Source organism: Actinia tenebrosa, unplaced genomic scaffold, assembly GCF_029948245.1.
Source record: "Actinia tenebrosa isolate PJP-AT-01 unplaced genomic scaffold, QUT_ActTen_1.0 PGA_scaffold0__85_contigs__length_37466705, whole genome shotgun sequence".
Taxonomy (NCBI): Eukaryota; Metazoa; Cnidaria; class Anthozoa; order Actiniaria; family Actiniidae; genus Actinia; species Actinia tenebrosa.
In genome coordinates, this window is record NW_028292569.1 from 343,502 (window position 1) to 363,705 (window position 20,204).

General features: G+C 36.8%; 3 protein-coding genes and 2 long non-coding RNA genes across 10 annotated transcripts in view; 1 reads left to right on the forward strand and 4 right to left on the reverse strand.

Moving 5' to 3' along the window:
- Positions 1-20,204, forward strand: part of LOC116304355 (neuronal acetylcholine receptor subunit alpha-10) — a 25,313-nt gene continuing 5,109 nt past the window's right edge. For 2 of the 6 annotated variants that reach the window (XM_089026103.1, XM_089026108.1), the window contains exons 1-8: positions 1-83; positions 3,582-3,739; positions 9,958-10,024; positions 10,590-10,615; positions 14,168-14,240; positions 17,341-17,486; positions 17,976-18,020; positions 18,808-18,917. In XM_089026103.1, the coding sequence (XP_088882229.1) occupies positions 14,186-14,240; positions 17,341-17,486; positions 17,976-18,020; positions 18,808-18,917 (356 nt within the window). In that variant the 5' untranslated portion in view covers positions 1-83; positions 3,582-3,739; positions 9,958-10,024; positions 10,590-10,615; positions 14,168-14,185. Of the gene's footprint in view, positions 84-1,334; positions 1,428-3,126; positions 3,165-3,581; positions 3,740-9,957; positions 10,025-10,589; positions 10,616-10,794; positions 10,945-13,946; positions 14,008-14,167; positions 14,241-17,340; positions 17,487-17,975; positions 18,021-18,807; positions 18,918-20,204 lie in introns of those variants that run through there. The other 4 variants (XM_089026106.1, XM_089026104.1, XM_089026105.1 and 1 more) reach the window with 4 other exon arrangements.
- Positions 5,517-6,797, reverse strand: LOC148913139 (uncharacterized; the record flags this gene model as incomplete). The annotated part of the gene is made up of 1 exon (XM_089025969.1): positions 5,517-6,797. A coding segment is annotated over one exon (1,047 nt), but the record flags the coding sequence as incomplete, so codon positions are not given.
- LOC148913140 (uncharacterized) lies at positions 7,135-7,866 on the reverse strand. Its single transcript, XM_089025970.1, has one exon. The coding sequence runs from the start codon at positions 7,864-7,866 to the stop codon at positions 7,135-7,137; it is 732 nt and encodes a 243-aa protein (XP_088882096.1).
- The window catches only part of LOC148913141 (uncharacterized), an 18,328-nt gene continuing 6,763 nt past the window's right edge, over positions 8,640-20,204 (reverse strand). Inside the window, exons 2-3 of the long non-coding RNA XR_016119079.1 lie at positions 18,607-18,678; positions 8,640-8,770 (exon numbers count right to left, since the gene is read on the reverse strand). This is a non-coding gene — a long non-coding RNA (uncharacterized LOC148913141). The remainder of the gene's footprint in view (positions 8,771-18,606; positions 18,679-20,204) is intronic.
- On the reverse strand, positions 11,789-12,905 carry LOC148913142 (uncharacterized). The gene is made up of 3 exons (XR_016119060.1): positions 12,830-12,905; positions 12,368-12,455; positions 11,789-12,120 (listed from the first exon to the last, which is right to left on the reverse strand). It is a non-coding gene; the product is annotated as an uncharacterized LOC148913142 (long non-coding RNA).

Below are 20,204 nucleotides of genomic sequence, written 5' to 3' on the forward strand. Positions count from 1 at the left end.
AAGTAAAGTACTGCAGTACTGCAGTACTGCAGTACTGCAGTTACCTCCTTAGAAGCTCTGCTCAACTTTAAAGACCGATTAAGGTGAGTTTGTTTTAAGATTGAAGGATTTTTTTTACTCTTCCCACGTACGTAAAGCCACAATCCTCTTGTGGTATTTAAAATCAAAAACAATTTGAAGAAAGATTTTTTGGTAATTCGTTTATTTTCAAACATGACCGAGACGATTCAATTCAAAAATGAAAAGTCTAGATTCCTAATTAGACGGATCTTGACGGTCTCCTTTACATGCTAAATATATTAAAACACCCGATATATTTAAACAGAAGCTAAATAGATCATTAATGCTCAAAAATACAGTCGTTGTGATCAATTTAAATTAAAAACATTTTCAAAACATCATTTTTTTACTTTTCGTCATTGCTACGCAGAGCGTATCACAAATTTCATTTTTATTTTGTCTACACTATCAATGATAGGATAGCTTTCTAGCTCTATCTAGAGTATTGATTAAGATATTAAAACGGTTCGGTTTTTATATAGTGGCAGATCTTTTGCTTTAGCTGTACTTCCTTTTATGGAAGAAATCAATAACTCTTTTATCATTTAAAAAAACGGCAAATATACTTTTTATTTTATTTTATTTTTTATTTTTATTTTTTCAATATTATTTTTATCATTATTATTATTCAAGAACAAGTCTTATTTTTTATTAATCGAATGCCGTAAGCTAAAGTGGTTTCCCTCACAAAATTGCGTTTTAATTAGAAAAATTTTTATAAAATTCCGACTAAAGGACAAAGATTTCTTACCGAACAACTGTGCTTATATAATGAGAGATTAAAAACCCAATTTGAGTGTTGAAATCATTATCACATATCATTTTTGTTCATCGGTCTTTTTCAATTGGTCAATTCTAGGGCGTTTTAGGAAGAAATAATCTTTAATGAAAGTTATAGTCTATTATATGGCTATTGATGCCCAAAGGCAGTGGTTTCTGTTTATATTCTTGCACAATTACGCACAAAGACGGTTGAGAAATAAAATACCTAGCACAGTTAGCAAACTGACTATATGTAGACCGCCACGAATGACAATAAGAATGACAATAACTGGTCGTCTTTGAATCAATAATTACCAGATTCAGTCATTAAATGTCGATAATCTTGTCAGTTGTTAGGCGCCTTTCGGCAAACTGTGTAAATATAAGCTCTTACTACTTAAATAATTACGTCAAACCAAATTAATGGTACATTTATAATATGATAATCAATCCACGCGTACTTACCGACGGATATGCACTTATTTATCATCTTTGATTTTTATCTACCGAAGAGGCGTTGTAAAGTTTGTTCGACGTTAAGGGGTGAAGGTTGTGGAGGCTGTTCGGTTCCCAACTGACAAACAATTCGTATCTGTTTGTAACAAGTAAGTAGTTTAGATTCGGTTTTTTGAAAAATGAAAACTTACTTTTTTCTTATCCTTACTATAATTCCTTATGAAATACTGTGTGATCCTTATCACCATTTCATTCATACAACCAACCAATCTACACCACCAACAACAACCGATTCATACTACCATCCCATCTACACCACTACCAACCGATTCACACCACACTCCCATTTATACCACTACCAACCGATCAACACCCCCACCCCATCTACACAACTACAAACCAACACCAATCAACCTCCACCATTAACCAATTCAAATCACCACCACATCTACACTATCACCTGATCCATTCCACGTAGTCCTATCTACACATTTCATACAAACACCAATCAACCAGCACCATCAGCTAATTCACACCACCAACCAATCCACACCACCAACGATCAACAACCCATCTACATAACTACAAACCAACACCAATCAACCAGGACCACCAACCAATCCAATCCACTCCATCCAATCCACACCACCACCCCATCTACACAACTAAAAAGCAAAAGCAATCAACCAGCACCACCAACCAATCCAATCCACACCACCAACCGATCCACACCACACTTCATTCACTCCTCCAACCCATCCACGCAACTAAGCCATTTATCCACATCACCAACTCTTCCATAACACCTACTAATCCACCGGCTCACTTAACAATTCGCACCATACGGTAAATATAAAGTTGGCTTAATTTATCAAGACACCTGAGAGAAAACCACGCTCTTCGTTCTATATCCAGAAAAGTGCTATTATTTAGCAGTTATAGTTTGTCATTGTAAATTCAACTTAAATTAGTCTTTTCTGTATCAATATTCACTCAAAATTGTTTAATTTGGGGGCTTTAATTAAATTTCTAATGTCAATCTTTTTTATTTTATTTTTAAGCTTACTTTAATTTTACCTGCTTTTCCTCCCTCCGCAACGATTAACCACTGAGTTAAATTTAAATTTAATCTGTTTTTTACCCGTGCCCTGACTTTGATCAGCATGCATGCGAGGTAAATTAGTTCATGTATGCGGTGCAAACGCGTGGATCACCAAATACGCTTATTGGTAGGCTTAAAATTATGCACCATTTACGACGTACGTTCTTACCTTTTGGCAATAACAAGAAAATCTTGGTAGAAATGCTATTCAGTCCACTATTCAACTACCGTTATAATCAAATCTACACCACTATATCTACTGATCCTTTTGAGGGTTAATGCAATTTTGCAAAATCTCATAACGTGTCCCATTGAAACCCAGTATTCATACAGTGAATTTGTGCGTCCATTGTAAAATGCGAAAACGAGCCAAAAGAGCAGTTCTATTCAGACAACGCGTGCGAACAAGAATTTATATACATTTAATTTATAAATGATTTAGCTGTCATTGTACTAACAAACAAACTTTAAACACAGCCATTTTCCCCCAATTTCCCTTAGAATAAAATAATACGATGGAAAGCCTGTTATTTGACATGAGGTTCTTATTTTTGACAAGTCAGTGTTAGTAAAACCAGATAGGTAGTAAAAGACAAGTGCCGCAATATAGTGAATACAAAAGGCAAAATATTATACCGTTCATTTTGGCCTGATAATGATGATCTGTGCCGATTGGCATGTAAGTGAGATAAATCCAATCATCTTGTTGTATATAATTATAAATGCATACATCAAGATCATAGAATCTGAGTTTTAGTAGAGAACGGACTATCTATGTCTTCAAGTAAGTAATTTTCCTTCTTTTACGGTTTGCTAAAATCATTCAAGGTAGTCTAGCTTTAGTCACTTAAATGTGAACTATGAAAGAGATCATTGAACCATTTTAGCTGTAGCTTGACATCGATTCACCGGCTCAATTCTCTCAACTGTTCGAAGTCAAACATGGTGGAAGTGCAAGTGTTTCTATTTGTGACTCTAGAAGATTTCAAAATTCTTTTTAAAATGAAATATCGAATGCACCAGTTTCTCGCTATTGTTTGCCAGAACGCAATTATTTGATAAAGAGAAATATAAATTAAAAATCTTAGTAGAAATATTAATCTTTATTGCTGCAATAACAGCTTCTTATGTTATGCCCGCCAGTTGTCCCAACTCATCAGTCCTATTTATTTTCTTTGCATCTGCACGAATTCTTTCTTAGTTCGTAAAACTGGTTAGCAACACAGAACGACCTTTTGGAAAGCAAATCGAGTGAGTGACGTTGAGGTAAACGAAGACCTAAACTGACCACCTGAGAGAGTGACACAAGCTGGAAGGGTCTTGCTTTGACCACATTAATGGATTTTACCAGCAATTTAGGTGAGTACAACTTGATTGATGAACCTTCTTTCAATAGTAGAAATCAGAACAGCAAATATACAGATTCATATTTTTAAAAACCGATGTAACAACCTTATTCACTTAAAGGCTTAAAACCAGAATATTTAAGGAAACCATGGTCGTATTTTGCGATTTGCCAATGATATTTCAAACTGAGCTAAAAGTAATCAGTCTTTTTCTAATTAAATTAATTCAAATTTCTAATTCATCGGTTTTTGCAATGAAAGGTTTTTCTTTTGAGTAGTTTAGTAGTATTTTTAGTGTATTCAAACTTAGGAATGCCCATATTTTGGAAAATCAAGAATAACTGAATATTAATTAGTTGATTTTTTTCTTTTAAAAATTCAATCCACGAATTTCTAAATCTTTCATGCTGTGAACAAGTATGGCTTTCTTGTTGAAACGGAAACCACATTTCAAAAACAAAGACTGGGTGTTATGAAGAAAAAGGTATTTTTTTGTGAGAAGAAAGTGATTTTTTTAGGACCTATCGAAATGTGAAGTCGTCTTAAAAATACCCCAGAGACATAAAACTTAAAGTGAAGGATTCAAAGTAAGATTTTTACTTTTGTGAACAAAACCACAGTAATTTAAATCAATTAAACATATCCAATGCAGATTGAAATAAGTCGAAGAAATCAAAATCAACTCATTCAAATAAAAGTAAGGAATTTAAAATCGCAGTAGTTTAGAGAGATTCAAGACATTTGGCTCCCGTGCTAAAATTAGCCAGCGGTCTTTTGAAGCACAGCGAGCATGCCCAGTGGTATCAATTACATGTAAACAATCTTGTAAAATGGCGGAATGATCTCATAGAAGTACGTCGATCAGGTAGCCTCCTTCGCAGCCGTTCTTAGGGTCGTCACGCAACCCTAAGAACGGCTGCGAAGGAGGCTATCGATCAGGTGGATTACAAAGCATTGAATATACTTTCTCGGTCTCGACTTAGACCTCTTTACTTTGGGCGTAATATTTTCCCATCTCAAACCATGTGTCATTCCCAAGAGTAATATTTCTTTGTTTAAAGGTTGCAAATAAAAATAAAAATGCACACAACTAAAACAAAAAATCCTATTCTCAAAGGAATGACACATGGTCTGAAAACATCGCGCAGAAGCTAAAGATGTCTATTACCCATATCAGCTCAGTGTTACTTTTGTATTGGTTTGTAATCATTCCTAAGGGAGAAAATAAAAGTGGCAGCCATGTTGGATGATGTTCACTATAGGTGGTTTGTAATCATTCCTAAGGGAGAAAATAAAAGTGGCAGCCATGTTGGATGATGTTCACTATAGGTGATTCGTAATCATTCCTAAGGGAGAGTTAAACTCATCACACGTAGATGAGCTTGGCGTTGGTGCTTGGGTGGGAGGAGCCTCGGGAACTCGGCGGAGGTCAGCGGTAACTATGGCAACCCTGTCACCTCCCACCTAGCACCGTCACACTGACTTGGCAGTGGAATACTTACCTATACTTACCTTCGTGGAGGGTGGGTGGGAAAACAAATAGCGTTGGTGTAGCGTACAAACTGCGTAAGCTAGCGTTAGCGATATGAGATAGCGCATAGCGTTAGCGAAATCGGATAGCACGTGGCGTTAGCGAAATTGGATAGCACCCGATGCAAGCTTCGTCCCCAGATACCATCTGTTCATCATTCATCTCATTGCGTGAGACATTAATTTGCTTATCAGATGGCCGCGAAGCTATAGCCTTTTGATGACAGATACTTGCGATAACAGGCAACTTAGTTCAAGTCTAACTTTGCTTAAATATTTTATTTAACCACATTTAAACTCATCACACGTAGATGAGCTTGGCGTTGGTGCTTGGGTGGGAGGAGCCTCGGGAACTCGGCGGAGGTCAGCGGTAACTATGGCAACCCTGTCACCTCCAAATGATTCTCCAAGGTGCTTGGAGAGGAGGAACAGGAAGAAGGGCCTCCCACCACAATGATCCAAGCACCAACCCAAACTAAGGTCACTCCAGGAAATTAAGCTTGAGAAAGATAGCGCGAGATCGAGGCTAAGGATTCTGTAGGTGTCCGGATATAACTTTGATAAGCGTTACTAGTCCATCTGCCAAGGGTTTGGATCATGTGATCTGGAACACCATTGCGCGCTGCAACTGTGGCGGCTCCAATCCTGAAGCTATGGCTGGAAAAATTACCAGTCACTCCCGCACCAGCGAAAATATCCCTCAGCCACGACGTCAGCAACTCTCGAGACAATGGTTGGCCATTCTTTAATAAGAATAGTGGACCTGAAGCATTTCCTCTTTTATGCAGAAAAGCGGACATTGCAGTCACCGCACACAGTGGGGAGACGCCACAACCAATGTGAACATAGCACCCTGCGCGGAAAGGATCGGTTTTGGATGCTTTGATCCATACCCGTAAGCACGATGGTCGGTCCAAATTATCAAACGACAAGTCCGAGACCTGCAGGTGAATGGTGGGGTCGAAACTGGCCAAGCTGGAGACCGTAAACTCTGCCGATCGCAGGAAACCAAAATATGCGAGCGTACATGACGACCAAAACATGGCATGGTCAAACGAGTCAATATCCAGGGCCTTGAAAATGGTGAGCATGAGAGCGTCGGTAATCGGTAGACGCTGTGAAAACTGGGACCCTTGGGAACGTTTAATGCCCCGAAAGACTTGATGCAGCCGCGGACAATTTACCAATGGATCTGCGTGACCCTGCTCGATGTGAAGGGCCCGAACCGCTGACAGGTAGACTTTAATAGACCGATGCTGAAGCGACTGTGCCAGAAACGTTACAAAAAGACATAAAGTTCTCTCATCTGCAGGTAAGACAGGAACTTTGCCAAGCTGATGGCAAAAATCAATAAATTTACGCTGAGCAGACGCGTAAGTGCGACGTGTGGTGGGAGCCAGGCCATTTAGGAGGAATTCCTGACACTGTTTCTTTAGAGTGGACTGGTCAAGTTGAGAAGAAGCTGATGCGGAATTGGAGTTGGGGATCGGTGTGCTGAAGGAGCCAAACGCCTGAACTCCTGCCAACGAAAACGGGATAAGGCATCAGCGATTGCATTGTGGACGCCGGGTATGTGGAGCGACGAAAAGGAAAAGTTAAAGCGCGCTGCCGCTAGCAACAGCCGCATCAGGTCGGGGACTTTAGAAGTCCTGCCGTTCAGCATGAACACCACAGCCTCGTTGTCGGAACGAAAGATGACATGCTTTTTGGACCACCGATGGCCCCACACATGCGCGGCTAGAACGATCGGAAAGAGTTCCTTATATGCAATAGATTGAGAACCCTGCTTCTCCAACCAGACACCGTTGAACCACGCTTGGTCCAGAAAAGCTCCATAACCAATTGCTCCTGAGGCGTCCGATACCACCTGGGTATCGCCTACGACTGGGATACCAGGATACAGCCAAAAGAAACCCCGTGCCACGTAGAGAGGAACTGGTGCCACCAGTCTAAGTCGCGATGGAACTCGCAATTCAGACGTATAGGATGGTCTCGCTTGCGGAAACAGCCTAGCAGGTCAATCATGCGCCGTATAAACGTGCGACCAGGCCACACCACCTTCACTGCGTGGTGGAGGTGGCCAATCAACGATTCTAGGTGATGTCTATTACACCAGCGTCGCGACCGCCAGGTAGCAATCAATAGTTTAAGGTTGCATAACTTATCTGCTGGCAAACGAGCAATTTGGTTCACTGAGTCCAATTCGATGCCTAAAACAACCAGGGTAGTATCAGGGCCTATGCATTTGTCGGGATGTAGCGGAACACCTAGAGTGCGGCATACTTGACGTGACTTAGCTAGGTTAACTGCGCAGGCGTCAGTGTTAGGAGGGCCCGCCATGATAAAATCATCAAGATAATGAACGAGATTGCTAACTTGGTAATTGTTCACCAAAATCCACTCTATCATCGAGGCTACCGCATTGAAAATAAACGGGGCTGATCGAAGACCAAAAGGTAACGCTAAGTCAACGTAATACTTTCCGCGCCACTTCATACCGAGAAGGTACCTGTCAGAAGGATGAACCGGAATATTACGGTAGGCCGATTCGACGTCGAACTTTGCCATCAGTGCTCCGGTACCAAGGCTACCAATAAAAGTGGTAGCCATGTTGGATGATGTTCACTATAGGTGGTTTGTAATCATTCCTAAGGGAATAAAAGTGGCAGCCATGTTGGATGGTGTTTACTATATGTGGTTTGTAATCATTCCTAAGGGATGTACGTGGCGGCCATGTTGGATATTATTCACTATAGTTGGAATGGAATCAAAAAATATCGACCGGTGTCCGTCCACACATATGCACACTTACCATAAACATCCTAGCCCCAGGCAGAAAAAGTAATCATCATCGCAACTGTTTGTTAAATACGCCTTTTTATCACTTTTTCGCTAGTGTTTGTACTAGTTCCTATGGTTACTTACGTTACAAATAAAAATCTTCGGATTAATTTTCAACCAAATCCGGTTAACTCATTAATCAAAAAACTTAAGCATTTCGTGTTGACCTTGGGGCGAATGTTTTCATATTTCAGACCACGTGTCATCCCCTTGTTTGAGTTGTATCCATATTCATGTGTCTCCTAATGTGCATTGCGTTAAACGAAGAAATGATACTCTAGAAAATGACATGTCTTCTGAAATGGGAAAACATTACGCCCAGGCCAAATGGGTCAATTCTTTAAAATTTACTTTTTTATGTAGCATACATTTTTTAAAAGCTTTCGAGTAAGAAGTCAAATTCACAGAAAGACTGTGCCGGTTTTTTTATGTATTTCTTTCCTTTCTTTAAACTCTACCTTATTATAAGATGTTTTGTGCAATGCTACACTGCCATAGATGCCTAAACTACAATGAAATTATAAAGACAACGGTTTCTCAGTTGATTGCTTTTTTGATCATAACAGACCTTTTTCAGCCGATAACGTGGCCATCTTGAATTCTATTGTTTTACGATTAAGACTAATAGCTGTCAGGGTGTCTTTTTATATAGCTTTACCGATAAGAACCACATCTAAAAAAGAAATTGAAAATATGTGAAACACCAATATTTTAAATTATTTGAAAATTACGTATATGTACGTTTGCCCACTATCCCATAATTCAAGATGGTAAAAAGTAGTAAAGAGATCTCTTATGACGTCTTTTCCGTTTTTATGCAATTTTCTTTGTCCAGTTATGTATTGTTGTTCGTTCGAAAATTTATATTCTTAATTTCTTACTTGGTAATAATTATTTAATAACCAATGAATAATCGAAAATAAATCTCCTTAATTTGCTTTGAATGAAGCACTAAAAGTTTGATGATATAGAAACAACACAACAGTTATAGCAACAACCAAAATATTTTTGTTTTAATAAAACAAAATGGTGGATATATCAAAATAAGAATCAAGAGACCAAAAATATGCTCTCTTGTCAGAATACGATTCATAACAATCAACTTGTCAGAATAAATTTATATCATTAAGCCTAATTACTATACAAAGTCTATAAATAATCAGAAACATTTATATATCGATTGAGGTGCATTATGAGGTGCGTCAGCGCATCTAAACTGGTTCATAAAATAAAGACCAGATGATTAGACTCTAGTGTACGTAAAATCTGAATTCAGCCATTTGAATGAGTCCTCTGTACCCTGCGAACAGAGTCTCTCGCCCGTAGAGGAGTTAAAAGGAGACTCTGCTCGCAGGGTAGTCCTCTGCAGAATCAAATATAATTCTATTTATATGAATTACTTTATAGTCGAAGTAAATGCAAAGTAACAAAGAAAGGAATGATCATAAACGATTAAATCCGAAAGGAAATTTAGGTCCCATCAATGGTTTTGCTAAAAAGTAATTAAAGTATAAAAATAAAAAATAAGCTCCCTAGATAGATGAAAATAACTGTTTTAGTATATATTAACAAGGTAATATCAAAAATGTCAGTCTATACCTTCAAAACTAGATTACCTAAAAAAATTGTTAAAATTGTGTCTTGAACAGTTCCAAGTGCACGTTTTCAATTAATGGTTCATCCGGCCGGATCCATCATTTGCATTTCTACATGTTATTGATATATTCACTAATTATAGCAATACATTTTAATGTTGTAAAGATTCGTAATCAGACCTTTAGTCAAGACTAGAGAAGGGAACTGAGACACCAGCAAAATAACAAAAAGGTTCTTTAAAAATGTATTTTATTTGGTTTATAGTGTAACACTTGTCCCTGGATTGATGCTGTACACCATTGCTGACGATTTCCACATCATTTATAGTGAGGTAAGTCCCCTGGGAAATCTTCATAAATAACACTTTTAGGCCTGGCTAAACGAGGAAACACGTTTCCAGAAACATGTTTACCGCGCGTATGTTTCCTCGATGTTTCCCAGTTTAGTCACATGCGAAACATCGCTGCGTGCAACAAATTTTGCTTCGAAGACGCGAAAAATGTTTTTGCTGTGCGGCAGAAACATTTCATGTTTCCAAGACGCATGGAAACATTGTTTCCCGATGTTTCCTGACAGTTTTGCCACCTTAGGAAACATTTAGGGAAATATGTTTCCTCGTTTAGCCAGGGCCTCACATAACAATTATATTTTCTATCCCCCCTCCCTAGTTTTTCCTCTTGTACTTTCTTATGTATCTGTTACCGGATGTCAGTTCAAAGTTGCTCTTTTTTAAATATAGAATATTTGGTTATACTAAAGTTGTTTTATTGCGACATTAAATTTTGGCGTTGATAGACAAACATCGAAGAAGCCATTGAAATTGTGCTGGTCAAACACTTCAGTAATAACGAGAGAATCATATCTGTCTTTAATTTTTTTTTGCTTGTCTCATTTAGGTGTAAGCCCAATCGTTATACGACAGGTAATGTAAACTAACTAGATAAAATTAGTAATCGTTGTGAAATTATCATATTCAAACTAAGTAAAAAAATAAATACGCAGTTTTAAATAATCCATTAAAAACTTCGTTTCTACAATTTAATTTTTAATTTAAAGAAATAACTAGTACGATTAAATATTTCAAACGTGTCGATCAAGCGCCGGAGAGAAGACATTGCCACAAAACCATATGTCACCACTTCTCCGCGCTGACAAGTTTGAATTTTATTTGAGAGGAAGAGTAAAACCGGAGATAATAAATACAGACAAGGTGGCGAAAAAGGAAGCTTCAACATAAACAAAATGTAAAAGGTATTTGATGCCGTCTATCAGAAATATCTGACGATATTTTGACTCTACCTGACTGAGATCGTTCCCTCTCTCCTCTCTCGCTAGTTTTAAGTACTTATCGAAATTAAGCTTTAAGAGGCCGTCCGCGTAAGAACGGATAAGGCAAAATTGGACCCATCACCGATTTTCCTGATTTTCTTAGTAAAAGTCCACTATTATATGCAATGAACAATTATCACATTTATTTGGATCAATTCGGATTTTTAGGTACTTTACGAGACGGTTTTCGATGACACCTCAAAGCTTGCAAATTCACCGTCGGGAAAGCTGCGATTAAGCTGTACATATCGGGCGCCGCCAAAATTTTTTTACTAACTTAAATCAACTGAAAATTTTTACACATGAATTTTATAACTTTTGGTTATAATTAAAAGTTTTAACGATTAAATTTAATAAAATTTTCACTGAGATATGATTATTTAAATATATATACTAAAATTCCTAAACGCGTTAGGCGCTAAAATACCTGCAGTTGAAGGCGATTTTCTCGAAAGTGGGACCTAACCTAGAGTTTAGTCTATCATAGCTCAAATGCACTAACACCAGTCTACAAACTTATGAAATAAAATTTGTGGGTACTCTTGTTTACGCTCCGTACAAGAAGTCGGCAATTCATTAAATTTCGCCAGGTTAAGCAAAACCGATAACTGCCGGTGCGATGAAAAAAGACCAAGTTTGGAATCAAAACTAACTGAGTATATCAAACAAGTCATTAAATACCAGTTTTACCTTTAAGTAAGCATGTTGAGTCTTTTTAAACATTTTAAAAACGTTTTTTAAAACGATATTTATTTTTTATTGGTACGATATGCAAATTAGGTTCACAAATTTGCATCAAACAACATGAAAGCGTGAAGTTTTATTTTTTCCCCGTGAGCCATTTCTAATTAATTAATCTGTAAATCCAAAGGTTCTCGGGAACAAGATATATTTCTTGCGATGTCATCCATCGCTGTATTATAAACATTTAGGACATCTTTGCTTTTGGTGTTCCCGTATGCCATAGTATGGCCAATTCCTGGAGTCCAACATGGACTGAGCATGGGTGAATCAGGCGCCGATATTTCACGGCAAGGAGTTGTTTTCATATCTGCGGTATGTGCGCTTATCACCAAATTCGCGTAACATTTTGCGGCTCTAAAAGTAAATGAAAAGTAACATTAAAGTGTTAGCAAAAAGAATCAAATGTAAATTTTATGGGAATGAAAACGCAACATTGTAACCCATCTTTTGCAAGACTAGTAAGACTACTGAAACACCCCGTTTAACTCGCGGATTGCAAATTCCGTGTATTATTTGTTCCTTTCCTACTTAGTCAGGCAAAAAGGGAAAAGGAAGCAACCGGTTGTAAAATAATGGATGTATTTCAACTTGTTAAACTAACCTTTGATGATCATCGAGATGGGCTGTCTTTATGTTTTTCTTAGCTTGAATACGCTCAGCATGTTTCTTACGGCAACAAGTACACACAGCTATGTATATATAAAACAAATTCTGAATCAAAAGATCATTTATAGCAAAGATCCGCCTATATTCAACTTAAGTATGTTATACTGGCATTATGTTGATCACTGGTTGTCCGATTAAATAACTGCAATTTATCCAATCTTTTGAATGCGTTAAAAAAGGGGGAGGGGGGGATGAAATTCAAGTTTGGGCCCCGAAACGCCAAACCAAAACCAACACAAACCGAAAAATAGCCCGCATTGCGTTTTACGTTCAGTTTAGTTTTTAGTTTTACGTTTTAGTTTGGGGGGTCTCATCCTACGCCCTTGATATACATTTGCTTAACTTTAAACTAAAAAAAGGCAGAGATGAGTGCATGTACATTAAAGATAATACTTACATGATCCGACAGCTGTAGATATATAGGTTCACAAGTGGAAAAAACTTCACGCTTTCATGTTGTTTGATGCAAATTTGTGAACCTAATTTGCATATCGTACCAATAAAAAATAAATATCGTTTTAAAAAACGTTTTTAAAATGTTTAAAAAGACTCAACATGCTTACTTAAAGGTAAAACTGGTATTTAATGACTTGTTTGATATACTCAGTTAGTTTTGATTCCAAACTTGGTCTTTTTTCATCGCACCGGCAGTTATCGGTTTTGCTTAACCTGGCGAAATTTAATGAATTGCCGACTTCTTGTACGGAGCGTAAACAAGAGTACCCACAAATTTTATTTCATAAGTTTGTAGACTGGTGTTAGTGCATTTGAGCTATGATAGACTAAACTCTAGGTTAGGTCCCACTTTCGAGAAAATCGCCTTCAACTGCAGGTATTTTAGCGCCTAACGCGTTTAGGAATTTTAGTATATATATTTAAATAATCATATCTCAGTGAAAATTTTATTAAATTTAATCGTTAAAACTTTTAATTATAACCAAAAGTTATAAAATTCATGTGTAAAAATTTTCAGTTGATTTAAGTTAGTAAAAAAATTTTGGCGGCGCCCGATATGTACAGCTTAATCGCAGCTTTCCCGACGGTGAATTTGCAAGCTTTGAGGTGTCATCGAAAACCGTCTCGTAAAGTACCTAAAAATCCGAATTGATCCAAATAAATGTGATAATTGTTCATTGCATATAATAGTGGACTTTTACTAAGAAAATCAGGAAAATCGGTGATGGGTCCAATTTTGCCTTATCCGTTCTTACGCGGACGGCCTCTTAAAATGTCCAATTTTCAAATTATCTAGTTCTATAATATGTTTTAATATGATTGCATGGTTTTGTTCATAATCGCGCCACAGAAACATTTTTCAATTTATTGAGTTGGTCAAACAAGCCAATGATATCAAAAATATATATCTATTGATATAAATTCAAGAATACAAAGTGTTAATAACACAATCGAGATGTGAGAAAAGCCACTTAAATTATCACACATAAGAACTTAGAGTGGAGTTTACAATGTAAAGTACTGCTTTGGCCGGTCGTTAATATTTTATGCATTTTCAGTAAGGTACTTAAGCGCACAAAAGGTGGCTTTGCATCACTATTTATCCGCAGTTTGAGCAAGGTAAGGAGTTCAAAACTAAAGTCCTTGTGAAAACATTACGAAAAAGCTGAAATTCCACTTTGGGAGCAGCCATGACTGGACAGCTATCACTAGATTCGTAGCTCTTTATTTTACTGTATAAATTAATAAAATACTTTGTGTTGTTTTTCTTTCCAAAAAGAAAGCCGGAAAGAAAAAGATGGCTCATAGTCTGCACAGTCTTGTAGTTGTCTTAACTGTTACGAGACTGGTCGGTAAGTATTATTTGTCCTTTGTTTTTAATGTCATTGCTTGAAGTTCTTTTATCACACTAGTAACAATTATTCACTTGTAATTGGATTTTCACTATTGAATCCTTATATACTTTTTTTTATAATTTTTTATTCGTAACGATACTGGATTATCTGCTGAGCCGTTTGGATTGTTCTAAAGCTAGTAAATTTTGTCATATGGAAACGAAAAGAAAACTAGACAATTTCAAACAATGGAGCTTTCTTAGTTATCCAATAGTCGATTATCGTCGCTAAAAAATTTTTTGATAGATGTGTTGATCAAATGTTTCAATTTTGTTCGCCATACGTTCATTTTCTAATTTATTCCCAAAATCATTGAATTATCGTCTTATTTTTAGTCTTTAACTCAAAAAAAAAAAAAAAAAAGGAAAATAATTAATACAACAACAACGAAAAAGGCGGGTGTTTTTCAAAACATTTTCAAAAACTAGTCTAGCTTTAGAAAGCTGCCATCTGTTATCGAAGACACGTGTTTATTTCGCGATGTACTATAAACTCCAAAGCAAATCAAATAAGCCACAAGGTGCTGTTTAATATTTTGAATTTAAAATTTTCATTTAACCATCAAACCGATATACGGGTGGCTTAGCGGTGAGAGAGCTCGCTTCTCAACAATGCGACCGGTGTTCGATTTATGGTTCAGACAAAGATCTTTAGCATGACGTTCTTCTTGGTAGGTACCGCAAACGTCATAACTGCAGTTCGACGTCAGGCGTTTTCCGTCAAATTTTATGACATTTAGCAAGGAATTATAACGAAGTTGTTGCTGCCATATTGAATTTCATTGATGCTAAAGATTTTTTCCGTGCAGTCGGGCGTGTTTCTGGGCCTGATCCCTAGTGGCTAGCGGTAAACCTGATGCTAAAAATCCAACCACTGTTTCAGGAGTTTTCCCAGTGGAATTAAAATCTTGTCCCACAAACACTGTCTATCTTTTTTCAAACGTACTACAAGAAATACATGGAATTTTTTTCTCTCTCGCAGGATAGTAGAAATATATGTAATCAAATAATTAACTATTTCTTGCGGTCAGATTTTACAATTTTAAGATATTCGTAACCTAAATTTCAGAGCTTGTGGGGCATAGCAAAGATAACTTAGAGAAAAGCTATGAATTCCCAGACTCGGTCTCATACGTGAGTAAAGTTTCTAGATGCATGGTCCTCTTGTGTGCTCAAAGGCTTTCCTCTGGGTTAGCCGGTTTTCCTCTAACTCCGCAAAAATCACCTTTTTAATGCCAATTCGATCTAGGAACGTGTGCCAAAGGTTTGATAGCCGCTAGCAATTAAGTGCTACCCTCGTAAAGCATAAACGATTTATATCTAAGAAACCCCAAAACCTCCTCCAAAATATAAAACCAACAAGCACATAAACATTTAGGTCCAAAAGACTTACTTTTTTCAATTGTAAATCTTTGATAATATTAATCAACCAGGAATATGATAAGACTACTAAGAGAAAAAAAACAGATGGCGGCAAAAACACCTGTTATTTTTGAATATGATTCATCAAACTCTACTCTTTGTGGTTTTGCATTAAATGATATATCTTAATTGGTCAATAAAATTGTTGGAAATGCATGAGTGTTTGTTTGCTAAACAAAGTCCAGGGATCCAAAGAAGTGCACTCAATTGTCATTCACGAAGATGTCTTTTGGCAATCATCAAGGTTTTTTGACGTTGTTTTTTTTAACTTCGCTTAATGAATAATACTGCCAATTTAAGCATCTTCATAGCTTCTGAGAATTATGAGAATTGTGAAAATTAATCTTGTGGCCAAAACGTAATTATGTTTTATCATGTTTCATAATATTTGTGGTTAAAACAAGATATCTATGCCATAAACATGTGTATACCAAAACGAAATGTAGTGTTTAGTAGAAGTTAGATAGTGTTCACTATAGGTGGCAGCCATGTTAGATGATGTTCACTATAGGAGGTTTGTAATCATTCCTAAGAGAATATAAGTGGCAGCCATGTTGGATGGTGTTCACTATAGGAAGTTCGTAATCATTCTTAAGGGAATAAAAGTGGCAGCCATGTTGAATGGTGTTCACTATAGGTGGTTTGTTCCTAAGGGAATAAAAGTGTCTGCTATTTTAGATGGTGTTTACTATTCACCATTTTCCATACATCGGTTTACTGGTCAAACGCAAAGCATTCAGTCGAGGTTGCAAGGTTAAATAATCCTTTGAAAGTACCTTGGCGCCTCGCTTGAGCGCTTTGTGTTTGACCAGTGAACCGATGTATGGAAAATGGTAAATAGGTGGTTTGTAATTATTCTTAAGGACGTTAGCGGGCATTGTTTGCGCGCAGCAATTTCACGTATGAGTTTAGTGCGCGTGCGGGGCAAAATATTAAGAAAACCCATTTTTCACTTCTTTACGGCAAAATGTCTCGGGAACCAATTCGGTGACCCCCATTTTTCTTTATGTTATAACTAAAATACTACCAAAATCTACAAAATATGTAAAATTAAAAAATTCTGATTGCAAGGGAATGATTGACACCAAATTTAGGGGGAAAATCAACCTGTTAACGAATTCAAATTGTACGCATTTTGAACTTATCGCACGGATTGAAAGTTTCATAAATCCTTATCACTAACCCATACTCACATGCTTTTAATTCAGAAATAAATAAAATAAATAAAATTGTTTTCTGCATTTCTTTGAAGTTTTTGATTTTTTTCGAAGTGTTACTTTGATCCCTCAGGTTACTCTATAGCGCGCGGCTTTTCCCCCTCAATGAATTCCCTTAATTCCACAGCGTTTAGCAAGAAAACGATTTCGGTGACCACCCTTTTTTATTTCATTTTTCGAAAAATGAATGTTGGGGTATGTTTATGCCAAGTTTAACAAATTTTTGACTGCAACTTCATTTCCCCGCGGACGTCCTTAAGGAAATAAAAATGGCAGCCATGTTGTATGATGTTCACTATAGGTGGTTCGTAATCATTCTTAAGGGGGAAATGTGGCCATGCAGCCATGTTGGATTAATTGCTTAACAAAGAAATAGTTGAGTGACATCTTATCCTATCCTTATCTTATCCTGTATTTCAGATTGTATCAACTATCAACAGCTATTATTACGAGACTTGTTCCGCAATTACGATAGTGACGCCAATCCAGGGGGAACCGGAAATGAATTAAGTGCAAAAGGAGCATCCGTTACGTTTGCAGCAAAGCTCGTTAGGGTGATTGAACTGGTGAGAGATTTGATAGTTTGCTTGTCATCTATAGATCTTTATCACACAGCGGCCATGTATATTCTCACGAGAAAAAAAAATTGTTTCATCCGCATAAATTTATTTTCAAGTACTTAATGCAAGGCAACGCGTTCAAACCAACATGGCTGCCGCGCTGTATTTGTCTCATATTTATAATATTCTACAACGAGTAATATTTTTTGTAAATACAAACTCACTGACCTGTATTGTTATCTCCTATAATCTTTTATATAAGTGTAAATAAAGAACTTGAACTTGAACTTGTGAAAAAGGCCCATTCACTCTCTCATTCATTCAACCTTTTATTCTAGTTTCCTATGGATATGTTTTTTTTAGTTTATGTCTGAGTTTGTTTTTTTTCTCTTTTCATGCTCTGTTTTTAATCACAGGAATTATTTTAAAATAATAGTTTTGAATAAATTGATAATTTAATTAGTTTTAATGATGGTTGTCTTAATTGTTGCACAGAACGAAAGAGCCAATACCATACAGACACAATGGTGGATCCAGCAGGTATAAACCGTTCCCCAAAAGGAAGAAAGGGAAAAAGAAAGAAAAAGGAGAAAAAATTCGGAACACCCGCTCCAGTTTTGAATGGGCCTTATCATGGGGCAACCATGTTAATAGGATGTTTGCACGTTGGCGTCATTGACCTCTACTACCAAACTACCTTGCACACTTTCTTTTGTGCACCAACAATCTTACTATTTTCATGAGGGAATACAAATTAAATAAGAAAGAAAATTTGCGAAGCATCTTGGTAGTGGTAGGAAAATGATGCCATCATGCATTACGCCCGAGACGAGCAGGTTTAATTATATGTTCCTGTGAAGGTCCGTGGTCCGAATTTCAAACTGTTTGTATTATTGAGGTTGTGCATTCTTTATTTTACCATTGGTATTTGTGAATGTTTTGAACTGAAATGAAGCTAACCCTGAGTAAATGAGTCTATAATCAAGAACCACAGTACAAACATAAATTATCTCACTTTCCAAACTATATATAAGCAAAGATAAAACGTAAAAACGAAGCGCGGCGACGCAAATCATTTTCAGCTCTGATTACGTTGACACTATACACATGATTTTCAAACACGTACCGTGTTGAAGTTCGTACGTTACACCATCTTGAAGTGTAACCAAGTCCTCCTCGCTACCCAAATCATCGAACACTACAAGATAAAAAAGATATATCATATTAGTATTTAACAAATATTTGCGCCACCCCCACCCCTCCCCTACTCCTCACTTCCCACCTGTACACGTCCCTTTTATTAATAGCTTTCATTGTTTATATAAAGAAATGGATTAACAAAGACCTTTCATGGAACAAGACCAAATATGGAAATGTGACAGTGGTGTACGTGGACCCGAAAAGGGTCTGGACACCAGATATCCTTCTCCACAACAGGTGTGTATGACGTCAACTGTAATTTGCAAACTATGACCGGTGAATGAACCATACCATAAATAAATCACGAAGTTAAACTAAAATAAATGAATAAATAATGGTATTTTAAATAACTAAAAGCTAACGGAATGAAAGCTAGAAAATCTGTTAAGATAAATTAAAAGAATATAGTCTGACAAACAGACAGACAGACAAACGCATTTGTTTGCTTCAGATATAAAAATGTGCTTTCATATGTAGCTACATTGTAATAATAGAGTGAAGGCATTTAACCCGTGAAATAATGAATACTAGTCAACGTGTAATAGTCAAATAGACACAAAAGAAAACAATGGAATTAAGGTCTATTAAAGTATATTAATCAAATATCTATTTCAAGGGTTTAATGACTTCACTCATCTGTGGATGGTAATTGGCTTGTGAATGGCAAACAGAATGTTTACGATCAGACATGCTACGATAAAACGCATGTCTTGAACGCAGACTTGCATGCTGGGTAATAAATAAATATGCATGCCACTAGCAAAAATATCCGGCAGCCGTCTATCTTCTCGCTACTAACAGATTGAATCCAAGACCAAAGGAACTCTCATATTCCGTGCATGCGCAGTTAAGGAGGAGGACTAGAAAGCACTTCATTTTCAATGGAATTATGGGTAGTAGAAATGGAAGCTTTACGAAAATTGTTCTTGAATTTCAGCAAAAAGAAATAATTTATAGCGCTGTTGACCATAATAATTGGGGCCAATGCGGAAACGAACAAGGAACTGGTGCGAGTTTTGAATTCAAATTTAAACTAGGAATAACTTTTTGTCGTCTGAGAAAGCATCTCAATAATAATAAGTCAGGCAAATTTAAATGTGTTTTGCTAAATAGAACGGATAAAACGATGCCAACATTTTTTAGAATAGAAATGTTGGTACGGGTGTCAAGGAAATGTTTCAGTTCCAAATCAAACTTGATCCAAGATTCATCCAACATTTAAAAAAATCACCTCCCAACATTGTTGGAAGATAATAGGGACCTTAAGCTACAGGACGGCAACGCGGGCGACAACGTCGGCAAAATTGAGGCGCTTCAACCTTCTATTATATTATTATTTCGTGTTTAACTAGTATTTTACTCAATAAGCATCCCCGTTTTAGAGTGAAATGTCGTCTTTTGGGAGCGCTTTACTTATCACGAAAATCAACAAAGATAAACTTTTGGCGTAGCCGTTCTCTTTAGTACGTAAAAATAGGACATTTCACGTCTTACTTTCAGCATAAGACGGCAATGATGCACAGT